The following is a 22,357-nucleotide window of genomic DNA, read 5'->3' as shown; positions in this document are numbered from 1 at the left end:
ACAGAAATTACAGAAATTTTATCACTGCTCAAATATTTATGGATTTGACTGCATTTACACCATCTAGAATCAATTTAATAAAAGAAATCCATAAATAAAACATTAACAACAATAAGGGGGAATCGTCATCAAAATCTGTACATACAATTATCGACAATGAAATGTGTAAAGGGTAATTTAGACATATGAATGAGTGTTAATGTAATATTAATGTGTCTGTGTGTGAATAGAAAGAACATCTTAACGATCAAATCAAATCCAAGCACTGTCAACAGTGTTATTGTAAATCCTCTTTCACCTTTTTCTTATTTGCACTTTCACCACTTGAGACTCGACTTGGTCTGCAAAACATCTGAACACTTTGTCAACATAAATACATTTTCACTGAATGTTCTTCTTTTATAAATACCAAGAAAAAGCAAACGTTATTTATACAAACAGCTCCTGGTCACACAGAAAAGCTAAAAAAAGAAAAAGTAATCTCATCTTCCCCTATAATTCACATATTTCCAGATCCAATCTCCTTTAACCGCTATAGTATTTTGTGACAATTTGGAGCAACATGTTTCCTGAACAAATCTGCAGTCAGGAGGGTTTCTGCTCTCATTACAAATGTCATTACTGTACAACACAGCGGGGCCCTCAGCAGCGTACAGCACAGCGCCAGCACATCAGCAACACATGCCAACACACAGAAACACACACTGGACGCTGTAAATAATCAAACACACACACGAGTGTCAACGATGCAGACAAAGTCATCAGAGGAAAAAACGCAAGCTGTTTTAACCCTTTAGGCCCAGCAGAGGGAGAAAACAAATGTGAGATGTGTATTGTAACTGCTCACACGTTTGCGTGTGTGTGTGTGTGTATACATGGATTTTTGCCAAATTGGGTGAGAATATTACTTGGGTTATTGTTACCAGATGATTACATTTTGGGACAGATTGGTCAAGTGTCAAACCAAACACAGCCTATAAAACACATTAACACTTTTAAACAAGGAAATCAGGGCTGGGGGACCCTGCATGCCCAGAAGAAACCTATCCCGCAGCCTATGTTCTTGATGCCTGGAAGGAGTGGCATGTGGCGTGCTTGGCACCACTCTCCATGGAAGACGTTGAGGATTTATTGTTGTTTGTCTTCATGGTAGTTGGGCTTCTGCTGTTAGGATTATGCACTGCCCGGATCTACCGGAAAATTGGCAAGATAGCTGCCACCAAAACTACAACCCCATGTCTGTCTGTCATGATTATCAAGGTCGGCAAGGCTGTACAGTCTCAGACTGCGTTGACTCTTGAACTGAAACGCAAGTTGGAATTAATCTCAGAGCAGGTGTCTGCCCTGCATTGATGTTGGAGACCAGTGAATATTCATTTACACAATTGGATCTGGACAGTTAAGAGAAGCCACATTTGGTTCTGTGTTTCTCTGCCTAACCCAAACACGGCAGCCTTATCAGCTACCAAAGGTCAAAATGTCCAGCTTTTTTTTCCTCAAAAGATTTCAACGGCCCTGGTGACGCACATGGTTCCCCTTCTCATCTGCCCTCCCCCACAGACTCTACGCACAAACAGACCGAGACTGAATCACCTGCACACAAGGACGCACACCCCCCCTTGTGTTTCTGCCCCCACCCCACCCCCAACCTCACCCCCTGCACTTGCTACTCCCTTCCCCCTCCAGGAGGTCCAACAGCTCGGCTGCAGCAACATCCCCTCCACCCCTCAAGCTCGGCTGCATGGCATGAAGCTGCTGCAGCCCACACTCACATTGCCTCAATTCAGATGACAGACTGTTTCAAAGTTTAGCGTACATAAACAATGAAATTTATATGTGTGGTTGTTTTATTTCTGATGTGTGCATTATTACATTCAACTAGTAATAACTGCGGATTAATTGCTGTATTTTCGGCTGAGGTAATTGGGTGTGATATGAATTGCCCTTATAGGGATCAACAAAGTTGTTTGAATCTTGAATCTTAAACATAACAGGCCTGAATTACTAACATCTCAGATAGCGAGTGCTGAATTGGGTGGGCAGCTCAAACGTTGGCGTGTGGGGATGGAGAGACAGTCTTGCAGGTGACTGACTGTGACAGCGGGTGGTAATGTGAGACAGCGGTATGTAAGTGAAAGGCATTCAGAGGGCTGGTGTAGACCCTGTGTGTGCTACACATGACAATATAAATGTACAACTAAATATACACATGCCTGTAATGTGCTTTACACTATGAATGACCTCATCATTAAGTCATAACTACCAATCACAAATTCTCTGCTGATCAATATACGCTTTAAATAAATTGTCAATGCTTACTGGTTGATGAGATATACAAAAAAAATGTTTGTTTTTTGAGTATTGATTGATTGATTACTTGAATTTATTTAGTACAATTCAATGTACATACCAAAGGACATATACAAATTAAACAAATTCACAGATAACACAATAAAGTGGAAAAACATTTATTTCCATTGTGGCCCTTACATAAAACAAACACTAAAATCGTACAAATAATAACAAAAAATACAAAATAAATAAACAATTACAACAAAATTTAACAATACAAGTACCCCCCCCCCCAAAAAATTGGTGTATAACAGCAGAAAATTAATAATAATAATAAATTATTACCATTTGATAATAAATTATTTATTGTATCATCACTGCATATGTTGCAAAAGCTGAAATAATAAATTAAATGAAACATAAATATGAGTAGTGTAAGAGTGAAGATGTTAATTAAATTTGATAAATAAATAGGGTTCAGTGACGTTTGAGGGAAAAAAGTATCTACAAATGATATTTTCCTTGATGTTTAACCAAACTACTGCAAAATCTAATCACCTCTAAATATCTAAGTAATATTCCCACCAGGTTTGAAGGAAATCTGCCCAGACATTTATGCAGTGTCTTGTACAGAGACACACCCCACACCCACTCACGAGTGAAAACAACACCCTGCTCTCGCCACATCACTGACCTGCAGGGTAATAATATTTCTCTGTTAGAGATTTGATCAAAATTTCATACTGTTCAGTGAAATATTTGTGATTGGTTGTTATAAAAGACTTCATGATGAAGTCAAAAATATGAAGTCATATTAAAAACCAAAAACCCTGTTAGTCCCTGACCCCGACTTGACTATGTGCAGTCCCTCAAAGCTCACTGACAATAACATCTATCTGTGAGCAGATTGAGGAGGGTATGCAGCCATCCAACACCTTTAATTTACTGTCATTCTGCATATCTTCATCCTATGAGTCTGTGGAGGTAAAGGGGTAAATGTGCCGCAACAAACTATTTGGAATTCCAGTATTCTATGTGTACACTTCCTGCTGATATCATTCATGCACAGTTAATAATGTTGACGTGGGAACAAACGCACCTGCAGCCAGAGTTTATCGTGCTGGGACCATTTCCCTCCAGCTGTACACTGAAATGTCGCATTCTGACCTACGTTCACCTCCACATTCTGGAGACGCAGGAAATGAGGCGCTTTACCTGAAACAGATGATACACACATTCAAGCAGAATACTGTCAATAAAAAAAACCCAAATTTAAATAAAAATTGTATCAGAGATTTGTGGGAAATGCTTAAGATACATTATTAGATAAGAGATACATGATTTGATAAAATAATTAAAGTCTCCTCAAGTTCCCTACACCGCAATATGAAAGAATGTAAATAAATAACTAAATAAAAAGAATCCACATCCAAAACCTGAACACAAGCATTCGGGCCCTTGTCACGCCTTGACGATGTAGCCAGCGTACGGAGGCATGAAAAATGTGCCGAATACACTGGATACATCAAATATGTTAATGCAACTGTCACACCTTGAGGATTTGTATGCTGACAGCCCTGTTTCCACCAAGCGGTCCGGGTCAGTACTGCACGGTATGATACATGTCGGAACAGTTTGTCTGGCTTGGTTTGCGTTTCCACCGCCGGCAGAACCCTTTTGTTTGGCAGGTGGAACACTTAAATATTGATGAGCACGTCATCGAGCACACATACACTGTCACTCGGCATCTCTTCTCCGCACAGAGGCAAAAAAGGAATTTAACATTTTTTTATTTCATTTTTGTCTTGGTGGATCATGGGGTTTATTTTCATTGCGTGCAGACTGCTGAAGAAACGACTGATGTCTGTGGTAAATGCAAAACGCTATGTTTCTTCAGCCACAACAAGGAATTAAAGCATTTTCAGACTTTGTGACTTCATGAATCTGACTGAAACAAACAGGTGAGATTAAGACTTTATATTTGAGTCACAATTTGCTAATGTCTTATTTTATGCTAAGCTTCTGTAAATGGTCTTCAAATAAATAAGATGCAAGAAAAATATTTACTTCTTTTAGTCTATCTCTTCGGTTTTATATTGCATATCAGTCTTGTCTCAGAATCTTTTGCAGCTAATTTTTTTAACAAAACGTGAAAACAATGGGTACTCAGCCATGTTTATTTTGAGACATACCTGGACACCCAATTTTCAAGCTTCAATATTGAGTTGTTTTGTTGGTCTTGTTAACTGGATACAGTTTCTATTTACAGATATGGACCACACAAATCTATTAATTGCCAAATGAATGGTATATTGGCTTTGGTTTGTTTTTTATAAGGTCTTTTGGTATTTACATATGTTTAATTTCTGTCAAAAAAATTAAAAATCCAAGTGGTCCCAAATCTAGCAGAGTAGTCTGATTATCAATATTGCAGTGATAAATGCTTAGAAATATAGCAAACTGTAAAGTCCAATCCGCTCCTCAATATGCCTAAGCCAGAACAATATTTAATGCTCACTACAAATTCCATCAAGATTTAACATACGTGAACACAACCTTTATTATCAAGTGCATAAGCAGAAAAAAGCTATTGGAGCTCAATGTTCACACAATATGATGATGTCATCAGTTTTTGTGAAAAACCTCTGCAATGGCCACCATCAGACACACACACGGTTCTGTCCAAAAATTGACATACATGAAATTGTGACATACGTAATGTTTTCAACGCGGATTTTCACAAAGGAAAAGAGATAAGTTGTTTAAGATTTCTCTAGAACAAATATTTTAAATGTGTCCATTCTACATTTTCAATTGGCAGACACATTTGTGTTAGAAGATCAGAAATATTCATTTGCATGCTTTCACGTATGTCAAATTTGATGGAATTCTGTTCATGTACATCCTATTTTGATGGATGTTTTTTCACGTACGCTATAAATCTAACAGTCAAAAATGAAATGCATGACTCCAAAATCCCAATTGAGGTGCATTCATTATCTCTGAGTTTCTTCATAAGCTGAATATCCCTGGAAAACATTGATAGCAAATCAGATGTGAGTAGGGTCAGCATGCATTGGTTTGATTCATTTTATTCACATATGTCAGTTTTGATCATTGATTCACGTTTGTCATATTACAGCCCACTCTGCCCTCCAAACTTTTCAGTTAGTTTCTCCTGTGCTTGACTTCCCAAAAATGACTGTGAATGACTTGAACCACATTTGTTATGGAAGTTGGTTATATTTATGTCTAAAAAAAAAAAAAGTTGAAAGCTAAGAAATTGGGCTATTAGTAAAAAAAAAAAAGTAGAAAAGAGGGTGTTCACAATAATAGTAGTGTGGCATTCAGTCAGTGAGTTCGTCAATTCAACAGGTATGAATCAGATGTCCCCTATTTAAGGATGAAGCCAGCACCTGTTGTACATGCTTTTCTCTTTGAAAGCCTGAGGAAAACCTGGATTCATTTTTTTAGTCACATAGCACTACTATTATTCTGAACACTACTGTATATGTATCACATTAGCAAATTGTGGCTCAGTTACTCTGTGTGTGAATGGTTTTTAATATTTGAAAGAGGACTGCATTTTTGAGCCAATCAATGGACAGCATCATGTATTTCAACTTATGAGTAACTTACAAGAAACGTGTGTCAACAATCTCATAACTTACCTACAACTTATGGTGTATGCGAGATGTATGAGACATGTGGTGACATACATCGAAAATATTGTGCATGCCCAAAACGTTTCAATGTACTTGCTGTATTAGGACATATACAGTGAGGAAAATAAGTATTTGAACACCCTGCGATTTAGCAAGTCCTCCCACTTAGAAATCATGGAGATGTTCTGAAATTTTCATCTTAGGTGCATGTCTACTGTGAGAGACATAATCTAAAAAAACAAATCCGGAAATCACAATGTATGATTTTTTTAATAATTTATTTGTATGTTACTGCTGCAAATAAGTATTTGAACACCTACCAACCAGGAAGAATTATGGCTCTCAAAGACCTGTTAATTTTTCTTTAAGAAGCCCTCTTATTCTGCACTCTTTACCTGTATTAATTGCACCTGTTTGAACTTGTTACCTGTATAAAAGAACCTGTTCACACACTCGATCAATCTCACTCCAACCTGTCCACCATAGCCAAGACCAAAGAGCTGTTTAAGGACACCAGGGACAAAACTGTAGACCAGCACAAGGCTGGGATGGACTACAGGACAACAGGCCCATTTGAAGTTCACCAGGGACCATCTGGATGATCCAGAGGAGGCATGGGAGAAGTTCATGTGGTCAGATGAGACCAGAATAGAGCTTTTTGGAATCAACTCCACTTACCATGTTTAGAGGATGAGAACAACCCCAAGAAATCCATCCCAACCTTGAAGCATGGGGGTGGAAACATCATACTCTGGGGGTGTTCTTCTGCAAAGGGGACAGGATGACTGTACCGTATTGAAGGGAGGATGGATGGGGTCATGTATTGTGAGATTTTGGCAAACAACCTCCTTCCCTCAGTAAGAGCATTGAAGATGGGTCATGGCTGGGTCTTCCAGTATGACAATGACCCCAACCACACAGCCAGGACAACTAAGGAGGGGCTCCGTAAGAAGCAGTTCAAGGTCCTGGAGTGGCCAGTCTCCAGACCTGAACTCAATAGAAAATCTTTGGAGGGAGCTGAAACACCAAACATCAAAGATTTGGAGAAGATCTGTATGGAGGAGTGGAGCAAAATCCCTGTTGCAGTGTGTGCAAACCTGGTGAAAAACTACAGGAAATGTTTGACCTCTGTAATTGCAAACAAAGGCTACTGTACCAAATATTAACATTGATTTTCACAGGTGTTCAAATACTTATTTGCAGCAGTAACATACAAATAAATCATTTAAAAAAATCATACATTGTGATTTCCTTTTTTTTTTTTTTTTTTTAGATTATGTCTCTCACAGTGAAAATGCACCTAAGTGGGAGAACTTGCAAAATCACAAGGTGTTCAAATACTTATTTTCCTCACTGTATTAGCATGCTTTAAAGTGCTCTCAACTTATACAAAATTTACCCATAACTTATTAAACATACACCAGCATTTTTAATACACTCGCCATACGCTGGTTAAATCGTCAAGGTGTGACAGGCATTTCAAGAGCTTTGCTGTAAAGTGATTGATGTTTCCACCAAGTTTGGTGAAGATCAGCTGAGAGTCTTGCGAGTCATTCTGCTAAAATGTACTTCCATAGAGGTGCAATGGATCATAAACCTCCCAGTGTGGCTCAGATCATGGTTTAGTCATGGATCACTTAATTTTTCAGAGGCACAAAAAACAGACAACTAGAGCTCAGAGTGCAAACCCCCGCCAACATGAGTTTCCAATTCCACAAAAAAATTTACCTTGGAAAACATTTTCAAGGTCAAAGTCCTGTTAGAAGTGGCTTTTCATAAGCTAAATTAGATGTCAAGAGTTGGTATGCAGTTTATGCACTGGAATCTTTTTTTTTTTGTGGTGTGCCAGCGTTTTTTCCCCAACTTTTTTCAGTTTCTGGATTCTTTTTTAGATAACCAGTGTTCTGTGAAAATTATCTTTGCTACGTGCAATTTGTCATCGCTTGTTGCCACTTGGTTTCTGACTGATCAAATCAAATCAATTTTATTTATACAGCGCCAAATCACAACAAACAGTTGCCCCAAGGCACTTTATATTGTAAGGCAAGGCCATACAATAATTACGGAAAAATCCCAACGGTCAAAACGACCCCCTGTGAGCAAGCACTTGGCGACAGTGGGAAGGAAAAACTCCCTTTTAACAGGAAGAAACCTCCAGCAGAACCAGGCTCAGGGAGGGGCAGTCTTCTGCTGGGACTGGTTGGGGCTGAGGGAGAGAACCAGGAAAAAGACATGCTGTGGAGGGGAGCAGAGATCAATCACTAATGATTAAGTGCAGAGTGGTGCATACAGAGCAAAAAGAGAAAGAAACACTCAGTGCATCATGGGAACCCCCAGCAGTCTAAGTCTATAGCAGCATAACTAAGGGATGGTTCAGGGTCACCTGATCCAGCCCTAACTATAAGCTTTAGCAAAAAGGAAAGTTTTAAGCCTAATCTTAAAAGTAGAGAGGGTTTCTGTCTCCCTGATCTGAATTGGGAGCTGGTTCCACAGGAGAGGAGCCTGAAAGCTGAAGGCTCTGCCTCCCATTCTACTCTTACAAACCCTAGGAACTACAAGTAAGCCTGCAGTCTGAGAGCGAAGCGCTCTATTGGGGTGATATGGTACTATGAGGTCCCTAAGATAAGATGGGACCTGATTATTCAAAACCTTATAAGTAAGAAGAAGAATTTTAAATTCTATTCTAGAATTAACAGGAAGCCAATGAAGAGAGGCCAATATGGGTGAGATATGCTCTCTCCTTCTAGTCCCCGTCAGTACTCTAGCTGCAGCATTTTGAATTAACTGAAGGCTTTTCAGAGAACTTTTAGGACAACCTGATAATAATGAATTACAATAGTCCAGCCTAGAGGAAATAAATGCATGAATTAGTTTTTCAGCATCACTCTGAGACAAGACCTTTCTAATTTTAGAGATACTGCGCAAATGCAAAAAAGCAGTCCTACATATTTGTTTAATATGCGCATTGAATGACATATCCTGATCAAAAATGACTCCAAGATTTCTCACAGTATTACTAAAGGTCAGGGTAATGCCATCCAGAGTAAGGATCTGGTTAGACACCATGTTTCTAAGATTTGTGGGGCCAAGTACAATAACTTCAGTTTTATCTGAGTTTAAAAGCAGGAAATTAGAGGTCATCCATGTCTTTATGTCTGTAAGACAATCCTGCAGTTTAGCTAATTGGTGTGTGTCCTCTGGCTTCATGGATAGATAAAGCTGGGTATCATCTGCGTAACAATGAAAATTTAAGCAATGCCGTCTAATAATACTGCCTAAGGGAAACATGTATAAAGTGAATAAAATTGGTCCTAGCACAGAACCTTGTGGAACTCCATAATTAACCTTAGTCTGTGAAGAAGATTCCCCATTTACATGAACAAATTGTAATCTATTAGATAAATATGATTCAAACCACCGCAGCGCAGTGCCTTTAATACCTATGGCATGCTCTAATCTCTGTAATAAAATTTTATGGTCAACAGTATCAAAAGCAGCACTGAGGTCTAACAGAACAAGCACAGAGATGAGTCCACCGTGTGAGGCCATAAGAAGATCATTTGTAACCTTCACTAATGCTGTTTCTGTACTATGATGAATTCTAAATAACTTATAACTGTGATAACTCTGATAACTGAAAGATAGACAAACAGGCATAAAATTGCAACCTCCATCCAATTTTGGTGGTGTAGGTAAATCCATAACAGAAAAACGAGAGTGACTGAGGCACATTTGATTGAGATATAATGCAAAATGTACACCAAATGGGCTTTTCAATATTAAATTCAAATGTCCAGAAACTCCATAATCCGGTGTCGCCAACCAAACAGTCCCCACGAAAAATCGGTCAACCCTGCCTTCACTGCACATGCGTCATTTCAGAGCGTCAGCTTCTTCATTTCTATCAGCATCGTCTGGCTCACAGATCTGGCAACTTGCTTCTGAATTACTGTGTGCTGATTTGACACTCTTCTAATGTCTACAAGGTTGTATTTGTTTCTTTTATTTCTGTTTAACACTTTTTTTAGTTTTTAAGTGCACCTATTGTGAATCTTATTTAAATGTATTTCTCCTGTTGTGAATCTAAGGAGTGGTTAGCGTTTTGTTAGCAGTTAGCTTGCATTAGCTAGGTCGGCTTTTTTATTTTTTCTTCCCCGTTTCTTTTGTTACTGTTTCTACAAGTCTAATAATTCTGTTAGTTTTCCAGTGTAACTGCTGTGAATTTTAGCTCATTATTTTACTCCTATGTGAATCTTAGGAGGGGCTAGTATTTTTGTTAGCCATTAGCTCGCGCTAGCTTGGCTACACTCTTAAATTTTCTGGTGCACAAAGTGCACTACTTTACACTTTACATAAATCCTGCGTGATGCTGGCAGATAGGGTGGCTCTTTTAGAGAGCCGTGTCCGTAAGTTAGAACAACTTCTTAGCTCAGTGGAGTTAGATGTTACAGGCACTCCAGATGAGGAGTTGGGCTGGCTAGTGTGCCCATTAGCATCAGCCTAGAAATGCCAGCTGTAGATGATGGCTTTCGGACTGTGGCTAGGCGGAGGAAGCCTTGTAGGGCTTGATGCCCAGTTGTGATACCCCAATCACACTCGCCACTGCGAACTGTGAACCGGTTTTCTTCCTTGGATATGGCTGTTGTGAGTTCTTTGAGCCCACAGGTGACTTCCACTCCTGTCTCCAGGCTGAAATAACAGACTTTAGTGATAGGGGATTCTATCACCCGCAAAGTCAGGTACACAGACTCTGGCTGATGTTAAATGTATTCCTGGGGCAAGAGCTCCCAACATTGCCTCCCATCTTAGGGTGCTGATGCTGCAGAAGAGAAGACAGACAAAGGAACATGACACTAGCTACAGTCACATAGTTATTCACGTCGGCGCCAATGACGTCAGGATGAAGCACTCTGAGGTCACAAAAATGGACATAGAGAGGACTTGTGACCTTGCCAGAAAGATGTGTCAGCATTGATTAATAGTCTCTGGTCCCCTCCCCTCCCGGGGTAATGATGAGGTGTTTAGCAGGCTGACATCATTGAATAGGTGGCTGGCACAATTTTGTAGACAGCAAGCCTTTGGTCTTATTGATAACTGACCTTCATTCTGGGGCCGCCGTGGCTTGCTGATGCCGGACGGCCTTCACCTAACTGGGGAAAGCGCCGCCATCTTGTCTGCAAACATAGATAGAGCTCTACAGGGAGGGTAACATTAGGACTTTACAGCAGGCCATGAAGCATGTGATTAGAGACCATGCAAGGCTTATGACAAATGTGGAGGTGGAATCCATTAGCTTAGCGGGGAAATTAGTGCAGAAAATCCACTATGGTGATAGTGCAGTTTATGTGGCAGGGAGGGAAATTTGTCACGCTGAGACTGTGGCCTGTTTCCGCAGATGTGTCATAAAAATCACAGAGGGATATGCTTTGCAAACTTAATACCCATTACTACATTGGATGATGTTGAAATTGAGGAAGGCCTGTTGGCTGTTCCAGCAATATCAAATATTGTGTGTTTACTACCTATAACTCGCGTGGAATGTCTCAAACCTAAACCTATTTCCAGGCATCTTATATATGCTACTCTGGAATCACCCCAAATCTTTTTTTTTTTCATGCAGACAAACTGTTTTAGTGTCAGAATTGGGTTTACCAAAGTATTTAAGTTGCAAATTAGTGTATATGAAAATGATTTATTAAATTAAAAACAAAGAAAAGTAAAAAAAAAAACAACTAAAATATATGCCATGCATTGCAGCAGTGTCACCCACTGGTAACCACATGGCAGAGATCTGGAACATTCCAACACAAAATATTTATAAAATAATATTGCTTATCTCTGTTCTAGAAGTCTTTTGTTTTAGATTAATTCATTTCTGGATGAATAAATTTGTGGTGAAGACTGATGTCAAAAATGTCCATTTCTGACTTGAATTATTTTTTTTTAATTGTTGTACCGCTTCTGAACAAAGTAATCCTTCCATGTGTTTTTCCATGACGTTGTCCTTTGTCTGTAACACTAAATACAAATAACAAAGTGGGTTCAGGATGATGGGGCCATTCTTTGAGTTCATGAGCATTTACTGGTGTCTCTCAGTGAGGACCTCCCACAAACAGATGCTGCAGCCAAAATGCAGCCTCTCACAGGGACAAAGAGGAGACATACCCATATGACCTTTTCCAGCCTCTAGGACTGGCTACGAGGTCAGAGTTCATCTTATATTTCAGGAGAGAATTTCTAGTTTCAGGACATGATCCTCACTGATCATAGAAACACAATGAAAAACCTCCACAGACCCCAGAGGCTTCATACGCATGTGGAACCGTGAGAGGCGGCCTGTATGCATCAACTACCATCTGTTACGCCACGAGTACTTTACCAATAATGGACCTGGCAGTTTCAGATTTGACCTATAAAATGACAAGCTCGGGTCCCATTTGAAGTGCATAAAGAGGACTTCTGGACTTCTGAATCAGACGTTCCATCAATCGGTCTGCTGGCAGAAAGGTGACAGCTTGTAAAATATAAGACAGTGACGGATTGGATTCCAGATGCAGTTTCAGTGTGTAATAAAACCAAAACACACAGACATAAAAAGTGATCCAACAGAGCTTAATTTGATTTTTGTAGAGCTGAGAGAGCAATGGGATGGCTGAGAGACAGATGAGCCGACTCCGAGACAAACGGACAGGCGTTGGGTGACTTTGACGTGGCATTGAGACCGCCCCACGACTGGTTAATTTCATTTGGACCGTCTGCAGACAGTGATAAGCCTAATGGAGCGTGCATCGATCATCGAGCAATGATAATTCACCCTGACACAAATGGTGGGGTTGCTGCAAATGACAAAGAATGATAAACTAGTTCTGTTTTTCTGTAACCTCTATCTGGACATGCTTCCTTCTCCATCTTCTCTCAGTGCTATCTGATGGAGTCTGTTTTTTTAGTTATTTTTTGGAATTCATTTTCTTTGTGATGGTCTGTCTTGTGTTCAATTTCTGCCAATGTTTCACCTTGTTGGCCTCAACTGATTAAAAAGATGAAGAATAATAAAGAGGTGCACATGTCAAGGACAACAAGAAAAATAGTAAAGGACAGATGACGCAGTGTGTCATTTTCAGTAAGCCCTTTCATCACCTCACTCTGGTACAAACGATAGAAAACTATACTTAAACCAAGGGTGTTGCTATGGCAATGACTCTATATATGAATAATAACAATGTCCAACCTTGAAATAAAGGTATAACTTCATTCTGTAGTTTAAAATTGAACACTGACGCAAAAAAATGGAAAACTATTCCTTTGAACGTCACCAAGTTGAATCTGTTTGGTGCAGTTTAGCCGTCAGTGGAAACACTGAACTGGCTTTGCAACTTCAGGGTCACAACCCCGCATAAGGGCTGCAGAATAGCATGAACCCTGAACGTCATCCTGTGCTCTGTGGGAACACAGCGGACTGAAGCATAAAAGCGTTTAAAGGGTCACAGGTCAAAAAAAATAAAGTTGGGAACTGCTGAGACAGAATGAGGCTTCACGAAGAAGAAAGAAACAAACCTCAGGAGATAAACATGAGCAGAGAACACATTCACAAAACCATAGTAACTTACGGCACGGGTGAGCCAGAACACGGATATCATCGATGGCAATGAATCCGGGATGACCCTGTACTGAAACAGCCTCAAAAATAACCTGAAAGAAAGAAAGAAAGAAAGAAAGAACAGGGAAACGAGAAAAGAAGAAAACAAAAGAAAGTAACAGGGAAACAAGAAAGAAAAAAGAAAAATAGAAAAAAGAAAGAAAAGAACATGAAAAGAAAAAGAAAGACCAGGGAAACAAGAAAGAAAGCAAGCCCAGGGAAACAAGAAGGAAAGAAAGAAAGAAAGAAAGAAAGAAAGAAAGAAAGAAAGAAAGAAAGAAAATGGGGAAAGAAAGAAAGAAAAGAAGAAGGAAACAAGGAAAAAGAAAAATAGTTTCAGTGAGAACAAAAGAAAAATCAAACTTTTATCAACAAATTGTGAACATGATGCTGCCGTGAAGCTCAGATAAAACCCTCAGGGGGCGCTCTCTCTCTCTCTCTCTCTCTCACAGAGCAGCATGTGTCTGAAAAAAATAATGAGCGACTCATTGGAAGAACTCACGCTCTCAACTTTATGTATAGATCATACGGAGTCACACTCAGAAACTTGAATCTTTGAGAAAAGAGTTTGTGATGTGAAAAACAAATGCTTTACCCCCACCTGACCCCTGGTCACTCAGGGTCACTGAGGTGGATTCAGTTTAAATTTTATGCCAGTTGCCCTTCCTGAGCCACTTCCAGCTCCTTGTGGAGTAACGTGCTCCTGATGTTCTCTAGCAGACTGCGACGAGTAATCAAGACCTACTCTGCTTCACTTCTGAGGACTGATGGCATCAGATGGGCTCAGAGTGTCATGACTGCAGCCTTTTTTTTCTCTCATACGTAATAAGAATTATAATAATAACTTAAATTATCAGCTAATATCAAGCTGATAATTTGATAAATATCTGTGAGAAGAGTGGTGAATGTGAGGCATCACTGTAAATATTTCCAGGTTTCCACCCACATCAGCAGCCTCAGGTTTGGACAATGTAGTGGACAGTCCCTCAGCAGTGGACAAGTATGTCTCTGGCCCCTTGAACTTTGTGACTGACAGATAGCTGGGAAGATCTTACAAAGTCATGAGGTCTCTGGATAGAGGATAGAGATAGACTTTGACGCTAATCACTGAACAAAACTGAAGACTACAGTCCAATCCCAATACCTGTCATGACCGGCCCTGTTCCAGGCTTTGATCCCTTTTTTGCCCCTTTCTTTGCGGCATCTTCTGTTCCCGCTTTGATTTATTAGTGGTTTATTTTCATCATGTGTTTCTGCTATGTTCTATTTTGCTTTGTCACTTTGTTTCTTTGCTACTTTTATACTTTAGCCATTGTCCAGTTTTGTTCTTGTTTTGTTCAGCCAGTTTGTGTTGCCATTGTTTACCATTTGTTTATTTTGTCCTTCTCATTTGTTATATTATCTGTTGTGCTTTGGTGTCAGTTTTCATTACAGTCTGTTTTATTTTTGGTTTGTTTTACCACTCTGTTTTCTTAGTCAGTCCAGTTTAGTTTTAGCTTTGTGTCTGCTTTCAGTTGTCATGTTCATGTCTGGTTTGCTATTGTGTTATATTCTTCCCCTGATTCCCATTTTAGCTCTGTTCTGCTTTTGCCATTTGTTTCCACTCCGCACCTCCCATCAAGTCTTTGCTCCTCGTCTCATGCCCAGTTATTTATGTTACTTCGCTTCACTACACCTGCCCCATGTCTTTGTCTCCCACCTTGTTTATGTTTGCTTTGTGTTTCCATTTACTCATGCTCTTGCACCTGTTCCATTGTCTTTGTCTATTACATCACACCACTGTGCTCACTCCCTTTAGTCACACCCTTGACTCCTGTTCACACATCTTTGTCTTTTCTTCTCTCCACCTTGTGCTCTCTTCCCTCACTGTCTTGCACAACATTGTGTCTTTGTTCATGAGCCACGCCCCCTTTCTGGAATCTTCCCTCCACACCTGCACCTTGTGACCTAATTAGTCTGCACATGCACATTGTTCACAGCACCTGTTACTTAAGCCCTTACAGTCTCACAGCACACTGCCGGATTGTTGTCTAGTACTCTTTCCAGCACCCTTCATTGTCCTGATTTTGTCTTGCCGTGTTACGAACCCTGCTCTGTTGTCTTCGACCATGTCTCTTGCCTCATCCCGGTTGTCGGTGTTTGCTCGTGCCTCTGAATCCTGCTCGTTTATGACTGCGTCTCAGCCTGACCCTTCTTGTACCTCTGCCTCTCTGACTGATTACATGTGTACCGAACCTGATGCTGAAATAAAGACCACGCTTTCTCTTACACCCAAGTCAAGTCTGGGAGTCTGTATTGCGGGTCCAACCGCAATACCTTCCCTTTGCCCTACCACTTGGCTCTTTCCCTTTATTTTTGCTGTGACATGAGTGCCTGCCCCCACACCTGATCTGACCTCACCTAGCCTGATCTGTCTTAGAGCAAATCTGCCCCCTATAGGCCCTAAATCACAACTTTAATCCCATATATGATATTAGGAGGGTATTTTTGGACCTGGCTTTTCTCTGGCACTCATTCTTCTTCAGCTCTATGTGACTAAAATGTGCTGATTTGTCTGTATCTCTTATTTTAACATAACATATACATACATATGTAAAAGACAGTGTGTGTTACCTGATAGGAGTTTGGCCAGAATGTAGAAATTGCTAATTCAGCTTTCACCCAGCCTTCAGTAACCGTGTCAGAGGCGTTCCATACAGGGTTACCCTGAGCACCCCCATTCACCTGTGGGGGGGTCAGCAAGTCAAAAACAAGAAATAAGACATTTACTGGAAACAGAACAAGGAAAACATCAAACGTGATATACTGCAAGGGTGGTCTCACATTGCAAATTTTTGAACCTAATTTGAATCCCGATTCCAAAACGGAGGAAATTGGAACCCATTTATTAAAATAACAGGCAAAATTTGTATTAACTACTATTTTATGACTACAAATAAGTGTTACCAAGAACACCAAGAATGACTGCTGTATTGTTGAATACACCAGAGTAGTACAACTCCCACTATATAACTGGTCACGGTTTGGGATCACAATATATCCTGATGTTACAAATTTTAAAATTGATGTTTTAAAATGTAAAGCTACTTTCACCACCTCTCACACCAAATGTCAAGGTACAATTGGGGATCAGATTATTTTTTGCATCAAAAACGGTAGACAGTCAGGCATCACAAATCGGCAATGAGTGACCGTCCTTAGAGTTTCTAGTTTTTAATAGTTTGTATAGCATTTTTGTTTTTAGATTCATTACAAATACCTTTTTCCCCCTCAACAGACTCGTCTGTTCAATTTAGTTACTGTCATATCAAATGGTGACAGAAAAATTTGACATCGACGTCCGCAGTGCACCACGCGCCCACCCTTCTTGTTCAGCCCATCAAATAATCCACTGGATCACCAAACACACCTTGATGTAAACATTGAGTGTTCCTGGGCTGGCGCCATCCCGACTGGACAGAGAGTAGAGGAAGTCGATGCAGTGAGTGTCGTTCTCCTTCAAGGTGGGCATGTACAGGTGAGCCTTCTGCCCCGACGCCCGTCCAGACGCGTTCACCACCATAAATGAACCTATGCAAACAAAGGCAGGAAGCAGGTTAGGACACGTTAAAATACGAGCATCACTATGGAAGAAGAAGCGAACAAAAGCAACAGATCCATCCATCCATCCATCCATCCATTTTCCTCCGCTTTATCCGGAGTTGGGTCGTGGGGGCAGCAGCTCAAGCAAAGCCGCCCAGACCTCCCGATCCACACACACCTCCCCCAGCTCCTCTGCGGGAACCCCAAGGCATTCCCAAGCCAGCCGAGAGATGTAATCCCTCCAGCGTGTCCTGGGTCTTCCCCGGGGCCTCCTCCCAGTGGGATGTGCGCGGAACACCTCTCCAGCGAGGCGTCCAGGGGGCATCCGGAAAAGATGCCCGAGCCACCTCAACTGACTCCTTTCGATGTGGAGGAGCAGCGGCTCGACTCCGAGCTCCTCCCGAGTGACCGAGCTCCTCACCCTTTCTCTAAGGGAGCGCCCAGCTACCCTGCGGAGGAAACTCATCTCGGCCGCTTGTACTCGCGATCTCATTCTTTCGGTCATGAGCCAAATCTCATGACCATAGGTGAGGATCGGAACGTAGATCGATCGGTAAATCGAGAGCTTTGCCCCCCTACTCAGCTCTCTCTTCACAACGACGGTCCGATACAGCGACTGCATCACCGCAGATGCTGCACTGATCCGTCTATCAATCTCACGCTCCATCCGTCCCTCACTCGTGAACAAAATCCCGAGATACTTAAACACCTCCACTTGAGGCAAGGACACTCCACCGACCTGAAGAGGGCAAAGCACCTTTTTCCGGTCGAGAACCATGGCCTTGGATTTGGAGGTGCTGATTTTCATCCTGGACGCTTCACACTCGGCTGCAAACCGCCCCAGTGCATGCTGAAGGTCCTGATTTGACGAAGCCAACAGAACCACATCATCCGCAAACAGCAGAGACGAGATTCTGTGGTTCCCAAACCAGACCCCCTCTACACCCTGGCTGCGCCTAGAAATTCTGTCCATAAAAATAATGAACAGAACCGGTGACAAAGGGCAGCCCTGGCGGAGGCCAACGTGCACTGGAAACAGGTCTGACTTACTACCGGCAATGCGAACCAAGCTCCTGCTGCGGTCGTACAGGGACCAGATAGCCCTTAGCAAAGGACCCCGGACCCCGTACTCCCGGAGCACTCCCCACAGGGCGCCCCGAGGGACACAGTCGAACGCCTTCTCCAGATCCACAAAACACATGTGGACTGGTTGGGTGAACTCCCATGAACCCTCGAGCACCCGATGGAGCGTGTAGAGCTGGTCCAGTGTGCTGCGACCAGGACGAAAACCACACTGCTCCTCCTGAATCCGAGGTTCGACCATCGGTCGAATTCTCCTCTCCAGTACTCTGGAATAGACCTTACCAGGGAGGCTGAGGAGTGTGATCCCCTTATAGTTGGAACACACCCTCCGGTCCCCCTTCTTAAACAGAGGGACAACCACCCCGGTCTGCCAATCCAGAGGCACTGTCCCCGATCGCCACGCAATGTTGCAGAGGCGTGTCAGCCAAGACAGCCCCACAACATCCAGAGACTTAAGGTACTCAGGACGGATTTCATCCACCCCAGGGGCCTTGCCACCAAGGAGCTTTCTAACACCTCGGTGACTTCGGCCTGGTAATGGATGAGTCCGCCTCTGAGCCCCCAGTCCTCTGCTTCCTCTTCGGAAGATGTGACGATGGGATTGAGGAGGTCCTCGAAGTACTCCTTCCACCGCCCGACAACATCGCAGTCAGGGTCAACAGCTCCCCACCCACACCGTAAACAGTGCTGGTGGAGAGCTGCTTCCGCCTCTGAGGCGTCGGACAGTTTGCCAGAATCCTTCGAGGCCGACCGATAGTCCTCCTCCATAGCCTCCCCGAACTCCTCCCAGACCGAGTTTTTGCCTCTGCGACCGCACGGGCTGCGGTACGCTTGGCCTGCCGGTACCCGTCAGCTGCCTCTGGGATCCCACCTACCAACAAAGATAAGTAGGACTCCTTCTTCAGCTTGACAGCATCCCTTACTTCCGGTGTCTACCACCGGGTTCGGGGATTGCCACCGCGACAGGCACCAGAGACCTTGTGACCACAGCTACGAGCAGCCGCATCGACAATGGAGGTGGAGAACATGGTCCACTCAGACTCCATGTCTCCAACCTCCCCCGGGATCTGGGAGAAGCTCTCCCGGAGGTGGGAGTTGAAGGCCTCGCTGACAGAGGGTTCCGCCAGTCGTTCCCAGCAGACCCTCACGATACGTTTGGGCCTGCCAGGTCTGACCGGCTTCCTACCCTCCCAGCGGATCCAACTCACCACCAGGTGGTGATCAGTCGACAGCTCTGCCCTTCTTTTCACTCGAGTGTCCGAGACACGTGGCCGAAGGTCAGATGATACAACTACAAAGTCGATCATCGACCTCCAGCTCAGGGTGTCCTGGTGCCACGTGCACTTATGGACACACTTGTGCTCGAACATGGTGTTCATGATGGACAAACTGTGACTAGCACAGAAGTCCAACAACTGAACACCACTCGGGTTCAGATCGGGGAGGCTGTGCTTCCCGATCACCCCCCTCGACGTCTCACTGTCGCAACACATTCAAATATAAAAACCAGATTTCTGAACGTACATGAAGGTACTAATGTGAATTTGAGTAAGTGACAAAATGTCCATTTAAGCAACTCTGGTACAAAAAAAAATCCAAAATATTTACAGATCTCTACTATGTCAAGATTATGAATATAAAGGTTTGCAACTGTGGACACATTCTCAGTCACAGCTTTTTGATGATCAATCAATGCCCCTTTGTATCACCACATGATCAGTTGGATATCCCCAATTCATCACATAGTGACACAAATTGGCCCCCCAACTTGTCACGTATTGATATTCAGTGAAAACAAACTTTTGCGTCAAAATGTGACGGGTTCGGAGGGAGAATGTGTTATCATGGATGATGCTGTGATCTTTGCGGAATCAATCCATGCCCTGATTCCAGCACTCAAGAAGCTGAGTAGACACAATATGCAGGCTTGAACTGTACTCTATCAAGATGAAGGCTACATCAGTGTATGCATACTTTACAGTAGGCAAAATATTAACTATGCATTGAGCAGCAGATGAATGGAACATGGATGATCTACTAGCTCCATAGTATTCCGTTGGACTACACTACGCTATCCCATTATGCAGCTGGAGTCTGGTGACTGAAGAAGAACTTCCTGGTAAAATTCAAACAAGCAAACTGACACACACGGATATAGTAGCAGCTTCCAAGGGGCTGTGGCATTGTACAAAAATATACATCAGCCGTTTCAAAACGCTGGCATTGCTGACAAATTTTCATGGCATTCGTGGGTCATTTGAGGAGATGGGAAAGCCCAGCTATGGTGAGTAAACGTCCTACCATGGATTGATTTGACCTGTGCACCTAAAACAGCGATTTCGACGAGTAGCTCATCAAGAAATACCTGGGAAAGTCGTCTTGTTTAAATCTAATATTGCAGCAATGTCAACTTATATCATTTAACAACCTGACTCTATCCACATGTACCTTGTTGTGTGTTTTAAAATGTCATGTGACTCTGTACATCATCACACTCATCTTCAACCGCTTTTCTGGGATCAGGTCATGGGGGCAACAGCTTCAGTAGAGGGCCCAGACTTCCCTTTCCCGGACCACATTGACCACCTCTGACTGGGGGATCCCGAGGCGTTCCCAGGCCAGTGTGGAGATATAATCTCTCCACCTAGTCGTGGGTCTTTCCCGGGGTCTCCTCCCAGATGGATGGGCCTGGAACACCTCCCTAGGGAGGTGCTCAGGAGGCGTCTTTACCAGATGCCTGAATCCTGATCCTTTCAACACGAAGGAGCAGTGGCTCTACTCCAAGCTCCCCACAGACGACCAAGCTTCTTACCGTATCTCTAAAGGAGACACCAGCCACCCTCCTAAGTAAACCTATTTCAGCTGATTGTAACCACGAACTAGTTCTTTTGGTCATGACCCCAACCCTCGTGACCTATGAGCATGAGGATTCGGAACAAAGAGGGGGGTAGGAGCAAAGAATGACCAGGAGATTGGAAGCTTCGTCTTTTGGTTCAGCTCCCTTTTCATCACAACAGTACAGCACAATGAATGCAATATCGTCCCTGCCAGTCACACATTGCAAGACATTCCCGAGGTGCTTGAACTCCTTTACTAGGGGCAAGACCTCATTCCCTACCTGGATTAAGCAATCCATCAGTTTCCTGATGAGAACCACGGCCTCAGATTTAGAGGTGCTGATCCTCATCCCAGCGACTCCACACTCAGCTGTGAACCAACCCAGTAAGTGCTGGAGGTCACAGGCTGATGAAGCCAACAGGAGCACATCATCTGCAAAAAGCAGTGATGAAACCCTGAACCCATCAAACTGGAAACCCTCCTCCCCTTGATTATGACTCGATATCCTTTCCATGAATATCACAAACTGTACGTTATGTGACCTGTAATAGCAGAAAAACTGTTTCCATTGCCATTTTTTAAAATAAGGCTTTATCAAATCACCTGAATAACCACCTCATGTGAGTGTATAAACATTTTTGCAATATTTGAGACTTGTTATGAAATACGTGTTTCCACAAAACATATTTTCAATTCTCTACTTCAATTTGTGAAATTGGGAGGGTAATGGAAACCTGCCTCAAGTTGAGGACCCTTGTAGCTCGAGTATGTCAAGGGGGCACCCACGTTTCTCCAGGCTGCAACAGATAGATGCCTATTTTCAAGAAGTGAGCACAGAACACTTGTCTGCCTGGGTTGTTGACATCCAGGACCCAAGGTAGTTCCATCATGTGGTGGATGTGGCAACACATGGCACCAGTGCATGCTCCCATATGTGATATATACAGATATTCGCGCCATGAGGTAGATTCAGATAACTTCATCTCTACTGCCCTGATCAGACTGATAAAGGGCTTTTTTTCCTTCACTGTGACTTTAGAGCCGAACAGTCGTTTGGTCTGATGTTATTCAGCTGACACTCGGTGTACCAAAAAAAAAAGAAAAAGACCTTAAGCTGCTTAATTCACTGATGCACTTCATCAGCATCTTAATGTGTCCACACCCTGAAGGCTCAGGACCACGACGTAAAACACATTTCCTCTGTCAACTCGCGGTTTAAGTGGGTTTTACTCTCTGCTTTATGGCACAGGATGGAGCTTTT

At 42.5% G+C, this 22,357-nt stretch overlaps 1 protein-coding gene across 1 annotated transcript in view; it reads right to left on the bottom strand.

The window, feature by feature from the left end:
- Nucleotides 1-22,357, bottom strand: part of ptprt (protein tyrosine phosphatase receptor type T) — a 1,196,058-nt gene that overhangs the window by 926,347 nt on the left and 247,354 nt on the right. Inside the window, exons 3-6 of the mRNA XM_034165958.1 lie at nucleotides 17,003-17,163; nucleotides 16,207-16,317; nucleotides 13,565-13,646; nucleotides 3,392-3,507 (exon numbers count right to left, since the gene is read on the bottom strand). Coding sequence (XP_034021849.1) covers nucleotides 3,392-3,507; nucleotides 13,565-13,646; nucleotides 16,207-16,317; nucleotides 17,003-17,163 — 470 coding nt within the window. The remainder of the gene's footprint in view (nucleotides 1-3,391; nucleotides 3,508-13,564; nucleotides 13,647-16,206; nucleotides 16,318-17,002; nucleotides 17,164-22,357) is intronic.

The sequence above is a fragment of the Thalassophryne amazonica genome, chromosome 3, assembly GCF_902500255.1.
Source record: "Thalassophryne amazonica chromosome 3, fThaAma1.1, whole genome shotgun sequence".
In the NCBI taxonomy this organism is placed as follows: domain Eukaryota; kingdom Metazoa; phylum Chordata; class Actinopteri; order Batrachoidiformes; family Batrachoididae; genus Thalassophryne; species Thalassophryne amazonica.
This window is presented reverse-complemented; position numbering and strand designations above follow the sequence as displayed.